At 42.9% G+C, this 17,583-nt stretch overlaps 1 protein-coding gene across 2 annotated transcripts in view; it reads right to left on the reverse strand.

Moving 5' to 3' along the window:
- The window catches only part of PIR (pirin), a 66,811-nt gene extending 49,629 nt beyond the window's left edge, over positions 1-17,182 (reverse strand). Inside the window, exons 1-5 of one of the 2 annotated variants that reach the window (XM_073565256.1) lie at positions 17,085-17,182; positions 9,443-9,590; positions 5,452-5,544; positions 1,614-1,697; positions 239-445 (exon numbers count right to left, since the gene is read on the reverse strand). In XM_073565256.1, coding sequence (XP_073421357.1) covers positions 239-445; positions 1,614-1,697; positions 5,452-5,544; positions 9,443-9,535 — 477 coding nt within the window. In that variant the 5' untranslated portion in view covers positions 9,536-9,590; positions 17,085-17,182. Of the gene's footprint in view, positions 1-238; positions 446-1,613; positions 1,698-5,451; positions 5,545-9,442; positions 9,591-16,556; positions 16,734-17,084 lie in introns of those variants that run through there. The other variant, XM_073565255.1, reaches the window with a different exon arrangement.
- Positions 17,183-17,583: the final 401 nt, after the last annotated feature.

A 17,583-nucleotide genomic window follows, 5' to 3' on the forward strand; every position in this document is an offset into this window, starting at 1 on the left:
AATCCTACTGACAGATTCCCTTCAAAATTAAAGCTGATCATCTGTTAAAAGTAGATGTGGATGGAATTCATATGTACAATATCCAAATGAAAAGTAAAATAGTGTGAATTTTTGCTTAAGAACCTTTGTTATAGATACATTATTAAAAATTCTAATTCTTAAATTCAAGTAATTTATTCCGCAATCAGAGAATCGGGCTTTATTTTCTTATCATACAACCAACCAAAGAAAAACTGACCTTAATGCCCATCGACTCTCCAGAAATAACTGTAACAGTTACTCCATCTTTTGATGGTTTGGGAATGTCTGCACTTTTCAGCTCCTGATATTCTGGTGGAATCATCTTCTCAGAACTTCTCAAGTTAACCCACAGTTGTAGCCCATGCGCTGGTTCATCTGTACAAGGCATCTCTGCATGGACAATACCACGGCCAGCTGTCATCCACTAAAATTGGAGATTGAAACACAAAAAGAAAACACAGAATGACAAATGTACAGAAATACCCTGAAGTAACAAATATGACAGTAGTCAGCAAGTGCTGGTAAAAAGATGGCAACAAATACAGGGTATTTAGTCTATACTTTTTTTTTGCTAAAAAATGTATACCAAGCTACTCCACCTCGTCAAGGTAACCCTTAATGGAGCAGACCCTAGCTAATGTATTTAAAACCTGAACATATGAACAGTGTCTAAATGAACAGGATTCAGACAGGCACTTCCTAGTATGGGCACGTGATGTAAGACAGCTCTTTATGTGCATGTCATTAGATAGGGACTGCTCCATTAAGGGTTACCTTGACGAGGTGGAGTAGCTTGGTTTAAATTTTTTTGCAAAAAAAGTATAGACTAAATACCCTGTATTTGTTGCCATCTTTTTACCAGCATCTTTTTAGTAGTCATCGGATGGCAGAACACTACCAAGGAATGATAACAGGCATCTACATTCACATATGTACCGTATATCTACAAAGTTAATCGCAATGCAATTTTGAAAGTTAGACCTATAGAAATTTGGTGCAACATAATACAAGCAAATAGTGCAATGTAATACACAAAATGAAATCAATATGAAAGAGATACAAATGTATTATAGTAATGATATACCCAAAAATAAAAATAAAATGTCTCGCTGCATCGGCCTCTACCTCAGACCCTGAAATATTGTCTTCAGAGACGATAGTTTTTTTCATTACGGAGATAGGAGATGGCAGCTGGTGCTCACAGAGTTCTAGCGAGAACTGTAACTGTCATTTTCAGGAGAACTTGCAGTATAATCCTTGTGTCCGCCTCTAGCTCCTCCCTCATCCCCCCTGCTTCATAGAATTGTAAAAGCACCAATTGTCATCTTCTAGTTCAGGAATGTGGAAGTCTATCTTCACTGAAAACAGAATTTACTCATGAATGGAGAGTGAAATATCAATCCAGGAGAAGAAAAAAAAAAAAAAAAAGCAGGATTTCTCTGATCTGAAAATAAACGACTTTGTAATATATCTTAAGCATGACTGATTTATGAAATAAAAAAATAAAATGATGGTCAGTCTTTAATACAATGAACAGGATTCTTTAGAGGCTATAATTCATAATTAGAACTATAATGTAGTTGGAGAATTACCTGCAGGTCTCCAGGATCCAATCTGCCAACGTGTCCACAGAAATCTTCATGTGCCATTGAGCCTCCACTCAGTAAATACGATACCTAATAAAATGCATTAAAATGTCTGTTACTATACCGTTATCGAGATATTTAATCACTCGCATGAAAGAACACCAGATAAGGGCTCGCTCACACTGGCGAGTAGCCGGTGTATAACTCGGACGAGTGCTCTCCGATGCCTCATTACCTAGCATTCGCTCCAATGTAATAACACAGAGCAGTGCCGACTGGCATTTATTGTCCATGCCGAGTTGTCATGAGAAAAAAAAAAAATTGCTGCACTCTGTTATTGGCAGCGTATACCGGGCAGCGCGCACCCACACAAGTCTATAAGTGCATGCAAAACATCAGACTGCACTCTGATGTTATTCCAATGCAGTCTGATATACGCCGACTCACAGGACGGAGAAGATGGAGAAATTAAGCTCACCATCTTCTAAGCACCCGTGATCCAATTCTCGCATGAGAGAGGATCGGATCACCGTTATAGGACACTCGGCTCACGCTTGCAGCAGCGTTTGAGCCGACGGTTATTTGCACATAGCATATGATTCACTCGCATGAGAGAATCATCGGATGCGACTCGCCAAGGTGAGCAAACCCTAAGGCCGGGGTCACATTTGCAACTGCAATGCGAGAAACTCGCGCGAGTCTCTCGCACCAATACCCGGCACTGCAGCCAGCAGATACCAGGCCTGCTGCTGGCCGATGCTCTTCTATGGCCCTGGATTATCACAGTCTACTGCACTATTTCTTAAGGCAAAAAAATGGCTTGATAAAGTATGGCTATGTCTGCGTCATACAATAAACTTAATAATAATATGACCAGAGCCTGAAAATAGTGTTCGTATTTTGCAATTAGATACAACTGGACACCAAGTGATGCTTAATTTCTTGTATGGCAGTGCTGATCAGGAAGTGGTGGGTCAGAGGCCACCAGGGGTAAGGGCTGCTGAAGAATGATAGCCAATTTATGGCCAGGGGACAACCCATTTTAGTGATCTAAATGCCATCACTACAAACTTCCACAAGGTAAAATACATGGACGCCATACACCAAAAACAATGGCGGAAAATGTAGAAGTACAGTGCCCTCTAGTGATCATTAGGAGACTGTACACTAAAAAAAGACCTGGCTGACGGCTGAGCATTAGGCAGCAATGACTTTCGTAAATCTCACTGAGATATGCATAGCAATAAAGGATCATTTTACGTTTTATTGTGACTATAATGGGCAAATGGAAATTTTCCTTTAATTAAATTTTTTGGCATTTAAGATATTGATAGTGGGGTCTCGTCTGAGAGGTCTAAAGTGTCACACTGCAGCCCGGTCAAAGTTCACACGTAGCGGAACTCCCGCGGAAGTTACCGCGAGAATTCCGGAATTCCATTCTGCGGGAAAATCACATTTTAAATTCCCGCGATTTTCTCACAGAAAAACTATCGATTTGCAAGCTTAGGTAGCTTGCAGAATGCTAGCGTTTTCCAAGCGATCTGATTGACAGGTTGGTCACACTCGTCAAACACAGTGTTTGACGAGTGTCACCAACTTTTTACTATTGAGGCTGCCTATGCGGCATCAGTAGTAAAAAGATCGAATGTTAAAAATAATAAAAAAAATAAATAAATAAAAAATCTGGTTATTCACCTTCCAGCGTCCCGCGCAGCGTCCCCAGGCCTCCGCGATGCTCCGGCAGGTCCCGTTCCCAGTGATGCATTGCGGCAATGACCTTTGATGACATCGCGGCCTCGCGAGACCACTACAGTATCGCGAGACAGCAACGTCAAAGGTTATTATCGCAATGCATTACTGGGAACGGGAGCTGCCACGTGTATCGCTGAAGCCTGAGCGACGTCGGAAGGTAACTATAACCCGAGTTTTTTAATTTTAATTCTATTTTTTACAGGGATATGGTACCCAAAGCCCGGAGGACAGTCTCCTCTCCTCCGGACCGTGGGTACCATCTGCAAATGTTCTGCTTACTTTTCGCATGGTGGGCACAGCCACATGCGGAAAGTAAGCAGAACAATGCGTTCCTATGTGGGCGGAGTTACCACGATTTCGCAAATTAATGAGCATGCTGCGGATTTTTCCGCGATGCAATTCCACCGCGGGAAAATCCGCAGCATTAGCGCAGCATTGCGGAATCCCATAGGATTGCATGGGATGCTGTTTTTTTGCGTTTCCAGAGGGGAAAAAAAAAAAAGTTTCAAGATATTTTCCGCCTAGTACTATTCTATTGTTCCCACTAGGTGGCACTCTTTTCCAGAAGTTATGGTAACTGACTTCATCCAATTAAGACGAGCTCTGTGCACAGGAAGACTTCAGATTCTCAGCTTTTGGTCAGTATTTAACATCAGTATTTGTAAGCCAAAAATCAGGAGTGGGTGATAAATACAGAAGTGGTGACGTGTTTCTATTATACTTTCCTCTGATTGTTCCACTCCTGGTTTTGGCTTACAAATACTGATTGCAAGCAGCCAATCATTGGTGGGGGCGGGGTTACACAGACTAGCGTGATTGGCCAGCACAAGACCTAGTCAGGCAGGGATAATCTCCTGCCGATAAAACACTGATTGTATTGAAAGTACAGCACACAGCCAAGTAGTACGCAGTAGTCAGACTCACTTGCCCTAGATTATGCTGCTCTCAGATTAAATAAGAACACCTGCTGACAGATTCCCTTTAGGAAAACTTCAGCATGAAATACATAATGGGCAGTATGTGATCTCCCTACAATCAGGGAATGGTGCCGCCTGATGCCTCATGGATGGCGCACTACAGATGGTTTATAATACCTTTGACCTCTAAAGTGAACTTAATACCCTGGTGTCTACCATGGTACTAATAGTTTTCAATGACAACTGTGCAATGCTTAATTTGCCATATGGTCAGACTGCAAATGAGCAAAAAGATATTATTCAACGCTAATAGCCCCCATATCTGGATCTACTATTAACGTGAATCTGTCAGCAGGTTTTTACTGTGTAATCTGAGGACAGCATGAGGTAGGGGCTGACACATACATTTCAGGGATATGTCACTTATCAGGCTGTGCCCTGTTTCCATACAATGAAGGTTTTATCACCCAGAGATTATCACAGTCAGAACTGATGCTCCTGTGAGCCCCAGGCCGACCATGCCCCCTCCTGTGAAAGCAGCTCACTGTCTATAGATAATGCACATACAGGGCCTGGTGAGGGCGGGGTTAGCTTTCTCAGCTCTGCTACATGCTACATTTAAAAACTCTGTGTCACAAATGCTGCACCCAGTAAACTAAGTGACACATCGCTGGAATCAGGGTCTCTTTTCCTACATTATGCTGCTTTCAGATTGGGTAGCAAAAATCTGGTGACAGATTCCCTTTAAATAACAATATATAGAGGGGTTTCTGTGTTGCGCGTTTTCTTATAGCTCTCTAGTTTATTAACATCACGAAGGCTCTGTAATTACTTTTTTTTTTCTTATTTTTCAAACTCCCTCCTTATGGCCCCCACTGACCTGAGTGTAGCACTAAGGTCCACACATAGCCTCCCTTGTCACTTTTTGTGCCATGTATGGGACATGTAAATTGTACATACACTGTGTCTCTACAGTGGTCACGTTACGTTGGCAGGTTGTGAGTGTAAAAGGGCCATGCACAGACCACAGCACCGCTCACCGCTGCAGGACTCACATGTACCAGTACTCAGGTCAGAAATCAAGGGTAAGCACACAGGACATCTGATATTATAATCATTAAATGGGTTGTTTTAACAGATTTAGGAAGAGGTTACTCCCTGTTTTTATTTATTACCGTTTCAAATCCTCTGTGAGGGTGGTCTGGGAAGCCTGCGGGTTTGCCCCCTTTAAATTCATCCAGCATCAGAAATGGATCCAAATTTCTTAGCTAAAATAAAGAGGAGCCAAAATAAGAGAAATATTAGTATCAAAATAAACCAAAATTAATACAAACTACTGGGAAAAGAAAACATGAAAAGTTAAAAAAAATTGTCAAATTTTAACTTTTTAAAAAAAAATTTTTAAAATTTGTCAAAGTTGGTGGAAATATTTCACAAAAATCGGCCATGTTTTTCTAAAGAACAAAATCAAAAGAGGTTTTAGAATGCATCAGTTTTTTTTCCACTGAAAAATGTCCAGTAAGCGAAATCACAACTATCACTTTGGTATCGAATCTTCTTCCGGACATCTGAAAAAAGTGAGGAAAGGATTCCGTATAACTTGCATTATTTCATTAGAATTCTTGCTGAATCTGGGCTCCATGCAGGGCCGGACTGGCCATTGGGCAAATCTGGCAAATGCCAGACGGGCTGTTCAGGCCAAAGGTCACATTGATTGGGATGATATTAACAATATCGTCATCTTCAGGATGGAGCCACTGGTCCCCTGCTCCATCACTTACTCCAGCAAGACGCCTGCATATAGAGATTATAAGGCTGTATTTTTTATTTTTTTGTGGGCTGTGAATACATAATACTGCATGTGGAGATGTGGAGGGACCACTATACTACATAGGAGGTTGTGGGGGACCATCATACGGTATGGGGGGGGCGGTGTGTAGGGGGATCCATCATACTGTGAAAGGGCTATCATATTGTGTTAGAGGCTATGTGGGGAACCTTCATGCTGTGTGGGGACCATCATATTCTTTTGGAGGCTATGGAACGGGACCATCATACTGTGTACGAGGGCTGTAGGGGGAACCGTCATACTATGTGCGAGGGCTGTGGAGGGAACCGTCCTACTGTCTACGAGAGCTGTGGGGGGACCATCATACTGTGTATGGGGGTTGTAGGGGGAACCATCATACTGTGTATGGGGGTTGTAGGGGGAACCATCATACTGTGTATGGGGGTTGTAGGGGGAACCATCATACTGTCTACGAGGGCTGTGAGGGGACCATCATACTGTGTGTGGGTGTTGTGGGGGGACTATCATACTGTGTATGGGTGTTGTAGGGGGAACCATCATAGTGTATGGGGTGTTGTGTGAGAGGGACACCTGACGTGACAGCAGAATAGTGACTGCAGATCTGTTGGTGAAGGGAGCAGCACGCCTGATGTAACGGCAGGATAACGGATACAACCCTGGAGGTGAATTGAGTATAAGACAAGATATAACAGCATAAGAGTGACTGCTGCTCCGGATGTGTCTGGAGTATAACACATGATGGAACAGCAGAATAGAGAGTGCTGCTCTGGATGTGACTGGAGTACAAGCCGTTATTGGTAATGTGGAGTTGATTAGTGAGGATGCAGAATTACTAAATAGTGTCTTCAACTCTGAATATACCAAAGAGGAGAACGCTGCGGATGTAGTCAATCCCAGCACTACTAATACATCATCTAATACACTCAGGTGTCTAAATGTAGATCGGGTCCAAGCAAAGCTACATAAAATCAATGTGAACAAGGCCGCGGGAACACATGCGCTGAATCCAAGGGTTCTTAACGAGAAACTATTATTTTATTTCCTCCACCACACACAAATCAATAGTACACGTGAAAATAAGCAACTTTGTAATATATCTTATCATAGAAATCTGCTTCTTTCTCATGGACTGAACATTGATTCTCAAAATTCTAACTTTAAGGGAAAAATTTGTGTTCAGTAAATACAGATTTTCCCATTACTGAAATAGGAGATGATAGTTGGTGCTCATAAAGTTCTATGGAAAACTGTAACTATAGTTTTAGGCCACGTTCAGTATTTTATCTCAGTATTTGTAAGCCAAATATACTTTTCCTCTGATTGTTCCTCTCCTGGTTTTGGCTTACAAATACTGATGTAAAAAAAAAACTCAAATACGCAACGTGTGCACGTGGCCTTAAGATCAGTTGAAGAAAAATGTCTGTGTGACTCTAGAGCCTCCATCCATAGAACTTTATAAGCACCAACAGTCATCTCCTATCTCAGTAATGGGAGAATCTGATTGTAACTGTATACAGATGTTACCCATGGAATGAGAATGAAAGGAGAAGAAAGCAGCTCATTTCTCTGAGGAGATATATTACAAAGTTGCTCCTTTTCACATGTAGTATTGACTTATGAAACAACAATTAAAACACCGGGTAGTCTTTAAAGTACTCCGCTCAGTTATTGCTGGCCCCTTGTAAGCAGCTGGCAGGTAGATTTCTGGATAGGAGGCACGTGTCCCTGAGGTTGCTGAGGATTTTAGCATTGAGCAATATTTATTTGACAAGTCAGATATTTTGGTGGATCTAGGGTCCAGGATTTAGGAGCGACTGTGGAGCCTGGGTGGGAGGGTCACTGCCGTACTCCACTCCAGGCTTTACACCTGCTGCAGCTCTAGAGGTGAATAAAAAGGAGACGTGCCTGTGTAATACAGAGGAGAAGGGGAGCGCCGCTGGAAAGAACAAACTGCTGCTAAACAGTGATGTGCTTATTAGGACTGCGCCTCCATCATATCCAGACTGCTAATCACCTGATGAATGAGCATAATACTCATTCATCAGGTGAAATGATCTTTTGGTCTGAAGAAAAAAAAAAAAAATGATCATCGTTCTTGGCAGCATATTACCCTGTGTAAACAGCGCTCGTGCTGCTGAGAACAAGCCTATGCGCAGTGAATGATATCATACAGACTGTTCGCTGAGTGCGGTCTGCTTGTATAGATGGGTTATTATAGAAAGCACGATGCCAGTCTTTGGTCGTTACACTGCACATTATGCAGGGTCATCGGCCGTACGGTATACTCGTCTCCTATAGGGTATATACCAGACTACAGTAGATCTGTGCTCCATTCTCTATTGTAGCTTCTGGTATTGTGAAAATGTAAAAAGATTGACCGGGGGTACCTCTCTTGCGCAGGTTACAGAACTGTCGGGCCTGTCACCCTTGTTGCCCGGGGGAAAGCTTTCCAACCCGGACCGACCTTTGCACTCGACATCAGGGGGCGTGACTTTGATAAAAGGCGGTGAGCGCAGGAAAGGGAGAGGAGACTTGGCGGGAAGACAGAGTGCGCAGCAGGGGAAGGTTGGCGCTCCGTCCCTTGAGCATCGTGATAGCGCAGGCCCGCACTGTAGATTCCCTGTGTCCAGGTATACTGACAGTGGACAGCAATCTGCCGTGTGCCCGTTGTCTCTCGTGACCGAAAGTTTCAGACACGCCAAGCCGGTGGTTACAGCGTGCATGCCGCCTAAAACAGATCGGGTGACCCCAATTTCTTCAGGACGACATCGGAGTCATCACGTGCCACTTGTGTGGGCGCCACCGGTAGAACCTAAGGCTCTGCAGCCAGGAAGCCGGCCGACTGATAAGTTAACCCTTTCATGAACAGTTGCTTTACCTTATACCTCACCTTGCACCCACACCGTGCTAATACCACCTCCCATACCCCCTGCTTAAGCCATTATCTAAATGCGTGAAGGACTTGCTCTGCCTCCTGTCTGTCACTGCATCCCGCTCACAAAAACACGAGCCGCTTTCAAGAGTCATCTAATGATTCATGTGTCTGGAACGTTCCCCATGTTTTGTTCACAATCAGGTTCACCAAGGACGACGGTTCTGGGTAATTGTGTTTTACATTATTGACCCTCTTGCCAAATTTCGCCTACAATAGTTTGTTGAGGGATCACGCAGGGGCGCAGCGGCTGGCAAATACACAGCAGAGATTACGTAACTCACTACAGAGGAGCAGAAACTGTAGAATATCAGGAGCCACTACTGGAAAAACGTAGGGAGCCGAGCTTCGGAAAAATTGCTTTATAGTCGGATACATCAATGAATGGCTTTGGGAAGTTATTAGAAAGATATGAAACTCCTACCTCCGATCTGCCAATGCTCCGGCGGACACGGGCACCAACTCCCTCCGACTGCTCAACACTCAGGACGACTTTTGTCACTTTTCTTCCGGCCATTCTTGCAAGCTGAGACAAAAAGCACAAGTCCTCGTCTGGTCCTGGAGGCTGCGATCTGTAACAGGCACCAAAAGGTTCATCTGCCGGAGGGTTCAGTGTTTGCCGTGCACGCCAGCACGAAGCATAGAGCGCCAACACAACAGAGCAAAAGGCAGGAAATTCCAAGTTCCCTGCTTTGTTTTCTTAACTAAACAAGTTGGAAATGTTACCAGGAGTAAAGACCTCCCAAGAGGGAGCAATGAATTAATTCTACATTTAAAGAGAAACCTAATGGACAAGATAAAAAGATGTGAGCAAAGCCAAGCACACTGGAATATGACAGTGTGTAATTTAGGCTATAGCAACAGGAGAGAAGCTGGAAGACTTGTGACAAATAATGGAAAGTAAAAAAAAAAAAAAAAAAAGGGATTTTAGATTTAAAGTGACTCTTGAGCCACCACTAGAGAGCGCTAGAGAGCTTACTGCATACAGACCTACACTGAGCTCAATAACACAGTCAGTAGGCGCCCTCTAGTGGTGAATGCAGGAATACGGCATGTTATCCATTTAATATGTCTGTGAGGGGATTATTGGCTCCCCATCAGAAAATGCATATGCCGGCTGAATAGCTGCTGCTGTCTATGATCAGAATGGTCATTAATCATGAAATTAGCATTTAGGAGGATTATCATGTGCCATAGTATCCTGGGGCCTAAAGATAGCCCCTTCGGACTTCATAGGATAATGATAATTAATATCGCAGTTTATTGCATAAGCGATCAAGTTAGGTTCGAGTCCCCTAATGGGACAAATAAGTAATGTAAAAAAAGGGTTAAATCCACCCTCTTTTCCCAAAACTTAAAAAGCAAAATCTAAAAAAAAAAAAAAAAGTTGCATATTTGGCATTAGTGTAATTTTCAGAATAAAATATCGAAACATTTATTCTGTAAAGTTACTACTGAAACAGGAAAAAGAAATAGAAATCACTTTTTTTTTTTTTAATTTTAAAAGAATATGGTCATTGACATAATTTTTTAAAGGAAACCTGTCCCCAAATACTGTTACGGTATCTCGCAGCTATGGGGTTAATCTGCAGGTAAATAGCCCTCTAAAGCCACGCGAGTGCCGCAATTTGCTTGGCGAGAGGACATTAACTTTGGCTTTGTTCACATGCTGCGTTTTTGCTGCGTCTTTTTATGCAAATTTTAAGCTGCGTTTTACAGTACCAGCAAGCTGACATTTCAGAAATCTCATGCAGTTTTTTTTTGTGTTTTTTTCCTGACTTTGAAAACTGCTGCGTTTTTCCATATTGCAGCATGTCACTTCTTTCAGCGTTTTTTGCAGCGCTTTTTCATCCATAGGAAATGATGAGTAAGTGCAAAAACGCAAATCCAAGTTCATGGGAGAAATATTTTTGCGTTAAAGGAGCATTCCCATCTTCAAGACCCTATCCCAATATGTAGTAGGTGTAATAATAATAACATTAGCAGATACCTCCAATTAGAAATTAAGTATAGTTCTTCTGATTCACCATGTTGCTTACCACATGTGCAGAGCATTGCAGCAGCTTAGGTAGCCATGGTTACAACCAGTGACAGCTAGTTATTAGTGGACATAACCATGGGTACCTAAGTTACTGCAATGCCCTGCACATGGGTAAGTGACACAGCGAATCAGAAGAACTATACTACATTTCTAATTGGAGGTATTTGCTATTATTACACCTACTACATGTTGGTATAGGATCTTGTAGATGGGAATACCCCTTTAACCCCTTCATGACCCAGCCTATTTTGACCTTAATGACCTGGCCATTTTTGGCAATATTGACCAGTGTCCCTTTATGAGGTAGAAAAATATTTAGAATTGAGAGTCCTCAGTGGTTGATACCTTTTAATGGCTAACTGAAAAGATGGTAACACATTGCAAGCTTTCGAGACTACTCAGAAAGCTTGCAATGTGTTACCATCTTTTCAGTTAGCCATTAAAAGGTATCAACCACTGAGGACTCTCAATCCTCAATATTTTTCTACCTCATAAAGGGACACTGGTATACATCTTTCCTGTACCTTTATGAGGTAATAACTCAAACGCTTCAACGGATCCTAGTGATTCTGAGATTGTTTTTTCGTGACATATTTGGCTTCATATTAGTGGTAAACTTAGGTCAATAATTTTTGCATTTATTTGTGAAAAAAACGGAAATTTGGTGAAAAATTTGAAAATTTCGCAATTTTCACATTTTTAATTTTTATTCCGTTACACCAGAGAGTTATGTGACACAAAATAGTTAATAAATAACATTTCCCACATGTTTACTTTACATCAGCACAATTTTGGAAACAAAATTTTTTTTTGTTGGGAAGTTATAAGGGTTAAAAGTTGACCAGCGATTTCTCATTTTTACAACAAAATTTACAAAACCATTTTTTTTTTTTTTTAGGGACCACCTCACATTTGAAGTCACTTTGAGGGGTCTATATGTCAGAAAATACCCAAAAGTGACACCATTCTAAAAACTGCACCCCTCAAGCTACATTCTAGAAGATTATTAACCCTTCAGGTGCTTCACAGCAACTAAAGCAATGTGGAAGGAAAAAATGAACATTTTAATTTTTCCAGTAAAAATTTTCTTTTAGCATCAATTTTTTCATTTTCACATGGGCAACAGGATAAAATGGATCCTAAAATTTGTTGGGCAATTTCTCCTGAGTACACCGATACCTCATATGTGGTCATAAACCACTGTTTGGGCGCACGGCAGGGCTCAGAAGGGAAGGAGCGCTATTTGACTTTTTGAATGGAAAATATGCTGGAATATTTAGCTGTTGCCATGTCGCGTTTGGAGAGTCCCTGTGCGCCTAAACACTGGAGCTTCCCCACAAGTGACCCCATTTTGGAAACTAGACCCTCCAAGGAACTTATTTAGATGCATAGTGATCACTTTGAACCGCCAGGTGCTTCACAAATTGATCCGTAAAAAAAGGACTTTTTTTTTTTCACAAAAATTTTATTTTAGCCTCAGTTTTTTCATTTTCACATGGGCAATGGGATAAAATGGATCCTAAAATTTGTTGGGCAATTTCTCCTGAGTGCACCGATACCTCATATGTGGTCATAAACCACTGTTTGGGCGCACGGCAGGGTCCCGAAAGGAAGGAGCACCATTTGACTTTTTGAATGGAAAATTAGCTCCAATCGTTAGTGGACACCATGTCGTGTTTGGAGAGCCCCTGTGTGCATAAACATTGGAGCTCCCCCACAAGTGACCCCATTTTGGAAACTAGACCACCCAAGGAACTTATCTAGATGTGTGGTGAGGACTTTGAACCCCCAAGTGCTTCACAGAAGTTTATGACGCAGAGCAGTGAAAATAAAAAAACATTTTTTTTTCCTCAAAAATGATCATTTAGCCCGCTATTTTTTATTTTCACAAGGCTAACACGAGAAATTGGACCACAAAAGTTGTTGTGTAATTTGTCCTGAGTACACCGATACCCCATATGTCAGGGGAAACCACTGTTTGGGCGCATGGGAGAGCTCAGAAGGGAAGGAGCGCGATTTTGGAGTGCAGACTGATGGGATGTTCTGCGGGCATCATGTTGCGTTTGCAGAGCCCCTGATGTGCCTAAACAGTAGAAACCCCCCACAAGTGACCCCATTTTGGAAACTAAACCCCCCAAGGAACTTATCTAGTTGTGTAGCAAGCACTTTGAACCCCCAAGTGCTTCACAGAAGTTTATAAACGCAGAGCCATGAAAATAAAAAATCATTTTTTTTCCTCAAAAATGATTTTTTAGCCCGCTATTTTTTATTTTCACAAGGGTAACAGGATAAATTGGACCCCTACAGTTGCTGTCCAGTTTGTCCTGAGTACGCTGGCACCCCATATGTGGGGGGGAACCACTGTTTGGGCACACGGCAGGGCTCAGAAGGGAAGGAGCGCCATTTGACTTTTTGAATGGAAAATTAGCTCCAATCGTTAGCGGACACCATGTCGTGTTTGGAGAGGCCCTGTCTGCCTACACTTTGGAGCTCCCCCACATATCACCCCATTTTGGAAACTAGACCCCCTAAGGAAGTTATCTAGATGCATAGTGAGCACTTTGAACCCCCAGGTGCTTTACAGAAGTGTATAACGCAGAGCTGTGAAAATAAAAATATTTTTTTTTCCCTCAAAAAATGATTTTTTTATCCCACTATTTTTTATTTTCACAATAGTAACAGGAGAAATTGGACCCCAAAAGTTGTTATCCAGTTTGTCCTGAGTACGCTGGTACCCAATATGTGGGGAGGGACCACTGTTTGGGCACACGTCGGGGCTCGGTAGGGAAGTAGTGATGTTTTGAAATACCGACTTGATGGAATGGTCTGCGGGCATCATGTTACGTTTGCAGATTCCGTGATGTGGCTAAACAGTGGAAACCCCCCTCAAGTGACCCCATTTTGGAAACTAGACCCCCCAAGGAACTTATCTAGATGTGTGATGAGCACTTTGAACCCCCAAGTGCTTCACCAAAGTTTATAACACAGAGCCGTGAAAACAAAAAAAAAATCATTTTTTTTTTTTCACAAAAATCATTTTTTTAGCCCCCAATTTTTTTTCCCAAGGGTAACAGGAGAAATTAGACTCCCAAAGTTGTTGTGCAATTTTTCCTGAGTACACTGATACCCCATATGTGGGGGTAAACCACTGTTTGGGCACACGTCGGGGCTCGGAATGGAGAGAGTGCTGTTTGACATTTTGAACGCAAAATTGGCTGGAATAAATCGTGGCGCCATGTCGCGTTCGGAGACCCCGTGATGTGCCTAAACAGTGGAAACCCCTCAATTCTAACTCCAACTCTAACCCCAACACACCCCTAACCCTACTCTAATAATAACCCTAACGCCAACACACCCCTAACCCTAATCCCAACTCTAACCCTAACTGCAAGCCAAACCCTAATCCCAACCCAGCCCTAACCCTAATTCCAGCCCTAACCCTATTTCTAACCCTAACCCTAGTTCGAACCCTAAATGGAAAAAAAAAAAATATTTTTTTTTTTTATTTTATTATTTGCGCATGGCTATGGGGGTGATAAAAGGGGGGTGAATTTACTTTTTTTTCATTTTGATCACTGTGAGAGTGTATCACAGTGATCAAAATGAAAAATGAACGGGCAACCGGCAAATTCATGGGCGCCGCCATCTTGGACAATGGCAGGTGCACTGCGCATGCGCCCGCCATTTTGCAAGATGGCGGCGCCCATGATCCGGACACCGGGAGCCACGGCGGGACACCGGGAGCACAATCGGAGGTCCCGGGGGGATCGGAAGGTGGGAGGGAGCAATAGGAAGGGAAGGGGGAGCAGATGATGACGGCGGCGACCGATTGGCCCCGCCAGTCGGTGTGTGGGGGAACGGGTGTCGGTGTCCAGCCATGGCCGATGCTATTGCAGCATCGGCCATGGCTGGATTGTAATATTTCACCAAATTTCATTGGTGAAATATTACAAATCGCTCTGATTGGCTGTTTCACATTTAACAGCCAATCAGAGCGATCGTAGGCATGTGGGGGCTAAGCCACGCCCCCAGGGATTAACTGTAGAGTGTCCTCTGTGTGCGGGTCGGGTGACCTTTCAGTGACCCCGGTCACCCGACCCGCAGGGGGACTATTTATAGCATGACGCCTACGTAGGCGTCATAGGTCGTTTGGGCACGACTTTTCATGACGCCTATGTAGGCGTCATGGGTCGTGAAGGGGTTAAATCTTTTCTAAATTTTCAATGTATAATTTGCTAAAATGCAATTCTCAAATGTTACCAGGAGGGGGCAGCAGAGGTATTTAAACATTTCGGACCGGATTTCATAATTATTTTTTGACTTGTTTTTTTCACAGACGTATTTTGAGACAAAACTAAACCACAGAAAACAACTTGAAAAAAGGTGCGAACTACTTGATAATTTTGTTGCAAACCAAAAAGTCACTAATTAAGGGATTAAAGATAGTAAAAAACTGGTGGGAATGCAATGATGGATCGGGCTCTATCTGTATTGGGGGCCAGGTCTGTGGCTCTCCACCTACATAGATGCCTCCCTTATTGATAGGTTGATCCTGTGGATGGAAGAAAAATTCTTGTAACTGGACTACCCCTTTAAGATATTCTTGAATTTTGTCTTTAAGAGAAGGCGAGTCAGGGAGTTAGGCCGTGGCTCCTGGGTGTGAGGATTGTGTAACAAGAGAGAAGCTCGTCTGACAAGTGAGGACCGAGCGTGACATGCGTGTACGGCGTTGTACAATTCTCTAGACCCTGAAGTAGCACCACAACGGTTTTCCGTGGCCACCGTGCAGGAGCCCTGCGACCTGCCTGGAATCCCCACTGCCTCCCCTAGATAGTCGGCCCGGGGCAGTGTTCCCGTTGTGGCGTGATGTGTACGGGACGCTGCACCGGGCCTAATAATTAGAAGAGATGCAGCAGGTAAGAGGCGGCGCACACGGCTAACGTCCAGTGGCTATGGACTACTACTCATGTAAATTGATTTGTTCATCTTTAATCAGTTTTTGATTTTTCACGGCCAGCACTCGTACCTGTGATAGTCTGTGGGGTCATTCGCATGTCTGAGGCTCAGATCAAAGTGAGCAACGCAATGCAATGGGTCCGTTAAAAAAAAAAAAAAACCACAGGACTGCACTCGGATGACATCTGACTGTGGTCCGATTTTCACAGACCGCCAGAGTGGACAGGGTGGAGAATTTTTTGTATTTTATTTCTATATACGATAAAAATGGATGAAATTCTGAGGCTATGTTCACACACCCATGTGTTGGGGTCTGTGATGGCCGAACCATCCACGGGTGTCCTGACCTGAACTCAACAGCCTCACATGAATGGCAATATATATATATATATATATATATATAGGAGAATAAGAGCATAAAATACATAATATAATAATACACAGAAACACCTAAGAAAGTCTACAATGTGCACGATAATGTCAAAATCATGCTAGAAAACTGCAAGAGTGTTGCAAAGCAGAAGGGATGGATGTGGCCTACCTGCTCCCTGGGAAGGCTGGGACACAGTGAGGAGCGCCGCATCCAGCAGCTTTCTATAAAGATGTGAGAAGCTGATCACCATGATTCAGCAGAAACTGCGCCCAGTAGTGGCGGTGTCAGCCTCCCATGATAACAGCAGCTCACTATTAGGCTGCACTATTTAGTGTCTGTTTACAGGAGGATTATGGGATCTAGCAATTGTGACGGGTCATGAAACCTCAGGCAGTATACAGGGGGGTCACATCAGGGTAAACCACAGCGCCGCCCCCATTGTGTGCCCTCTGGAAACGATAGCGTTAACAATCCCATCTGGAGCAGATTGCATTTTAGAATGCGGATTTAACTCTTTACTATTCAAAGATTTACACTCTCTATAGAATTCCAGTGTGGAAAGAGTTAACGGAACATTCTACAAGGACCGGTCAGAAGTCTGATCCTTTCCAAAAGTCTCATATGCAGAGAGTATAGACAGAGATATATAGAAGACCTGGGTGTAATATAGAGGTACACCTGTGAGAGACGCTATACCTGAGTATAAACAAGGAGCTGCTGCACAGCACAGGAAGTCCCTCCTCTCTGTGACTGATGGGGAAAGGAGCCAATAAGGTGGCAAAAAAGATCCAAGGTAACCATGGCAACGGAGTGCACGCAGATGTTGTTCTGTTCCTATTGGTGATACACTTGTACTGTTCGGGTCACTATGATCCGTTTAAAGTCTGCAAATTCTGACATTTAGCTACTCTAAGTGAATTATTTCAATACCAGATGCATTATTTGACTGTATGTGAATATGGTTGGTCAGAAACAGATGAAAAATAAAAATCAAAACTTCCGTTTGCTTTATTTTCTCTAGAAAAGGTTCACGTCTTGCTATAGTCAGGCATTCTTACATTCTGCACAGAAATAACTCACATGCGCTTTACATAAATATTTACGACTAGAACACGTAGTGTTTGTTTTATCACAGGAAGATGGACAAATGCCGCCTCCTTTTTATTGTTTTTTCCAGTGCTGGTGGGGTCGCGGT

This window comes from Dendrobates tinctorius, unplaced genomic scaffold (assembly GCF_039654945.1).
Source record: "Dendrobates tinctorius isolate UK_male_01 unplaced genomic scaffold, ASM3965494v1 ptg000016l, whole genome shotgun sequence".
In the NCBI taxonomy this organism is placed as follows: Eukaryota; Metazoa; Chordata; class Amphibia; order Anura; family Dendrobatidae; genus Dendrobates; species Dendrobates tinctorius.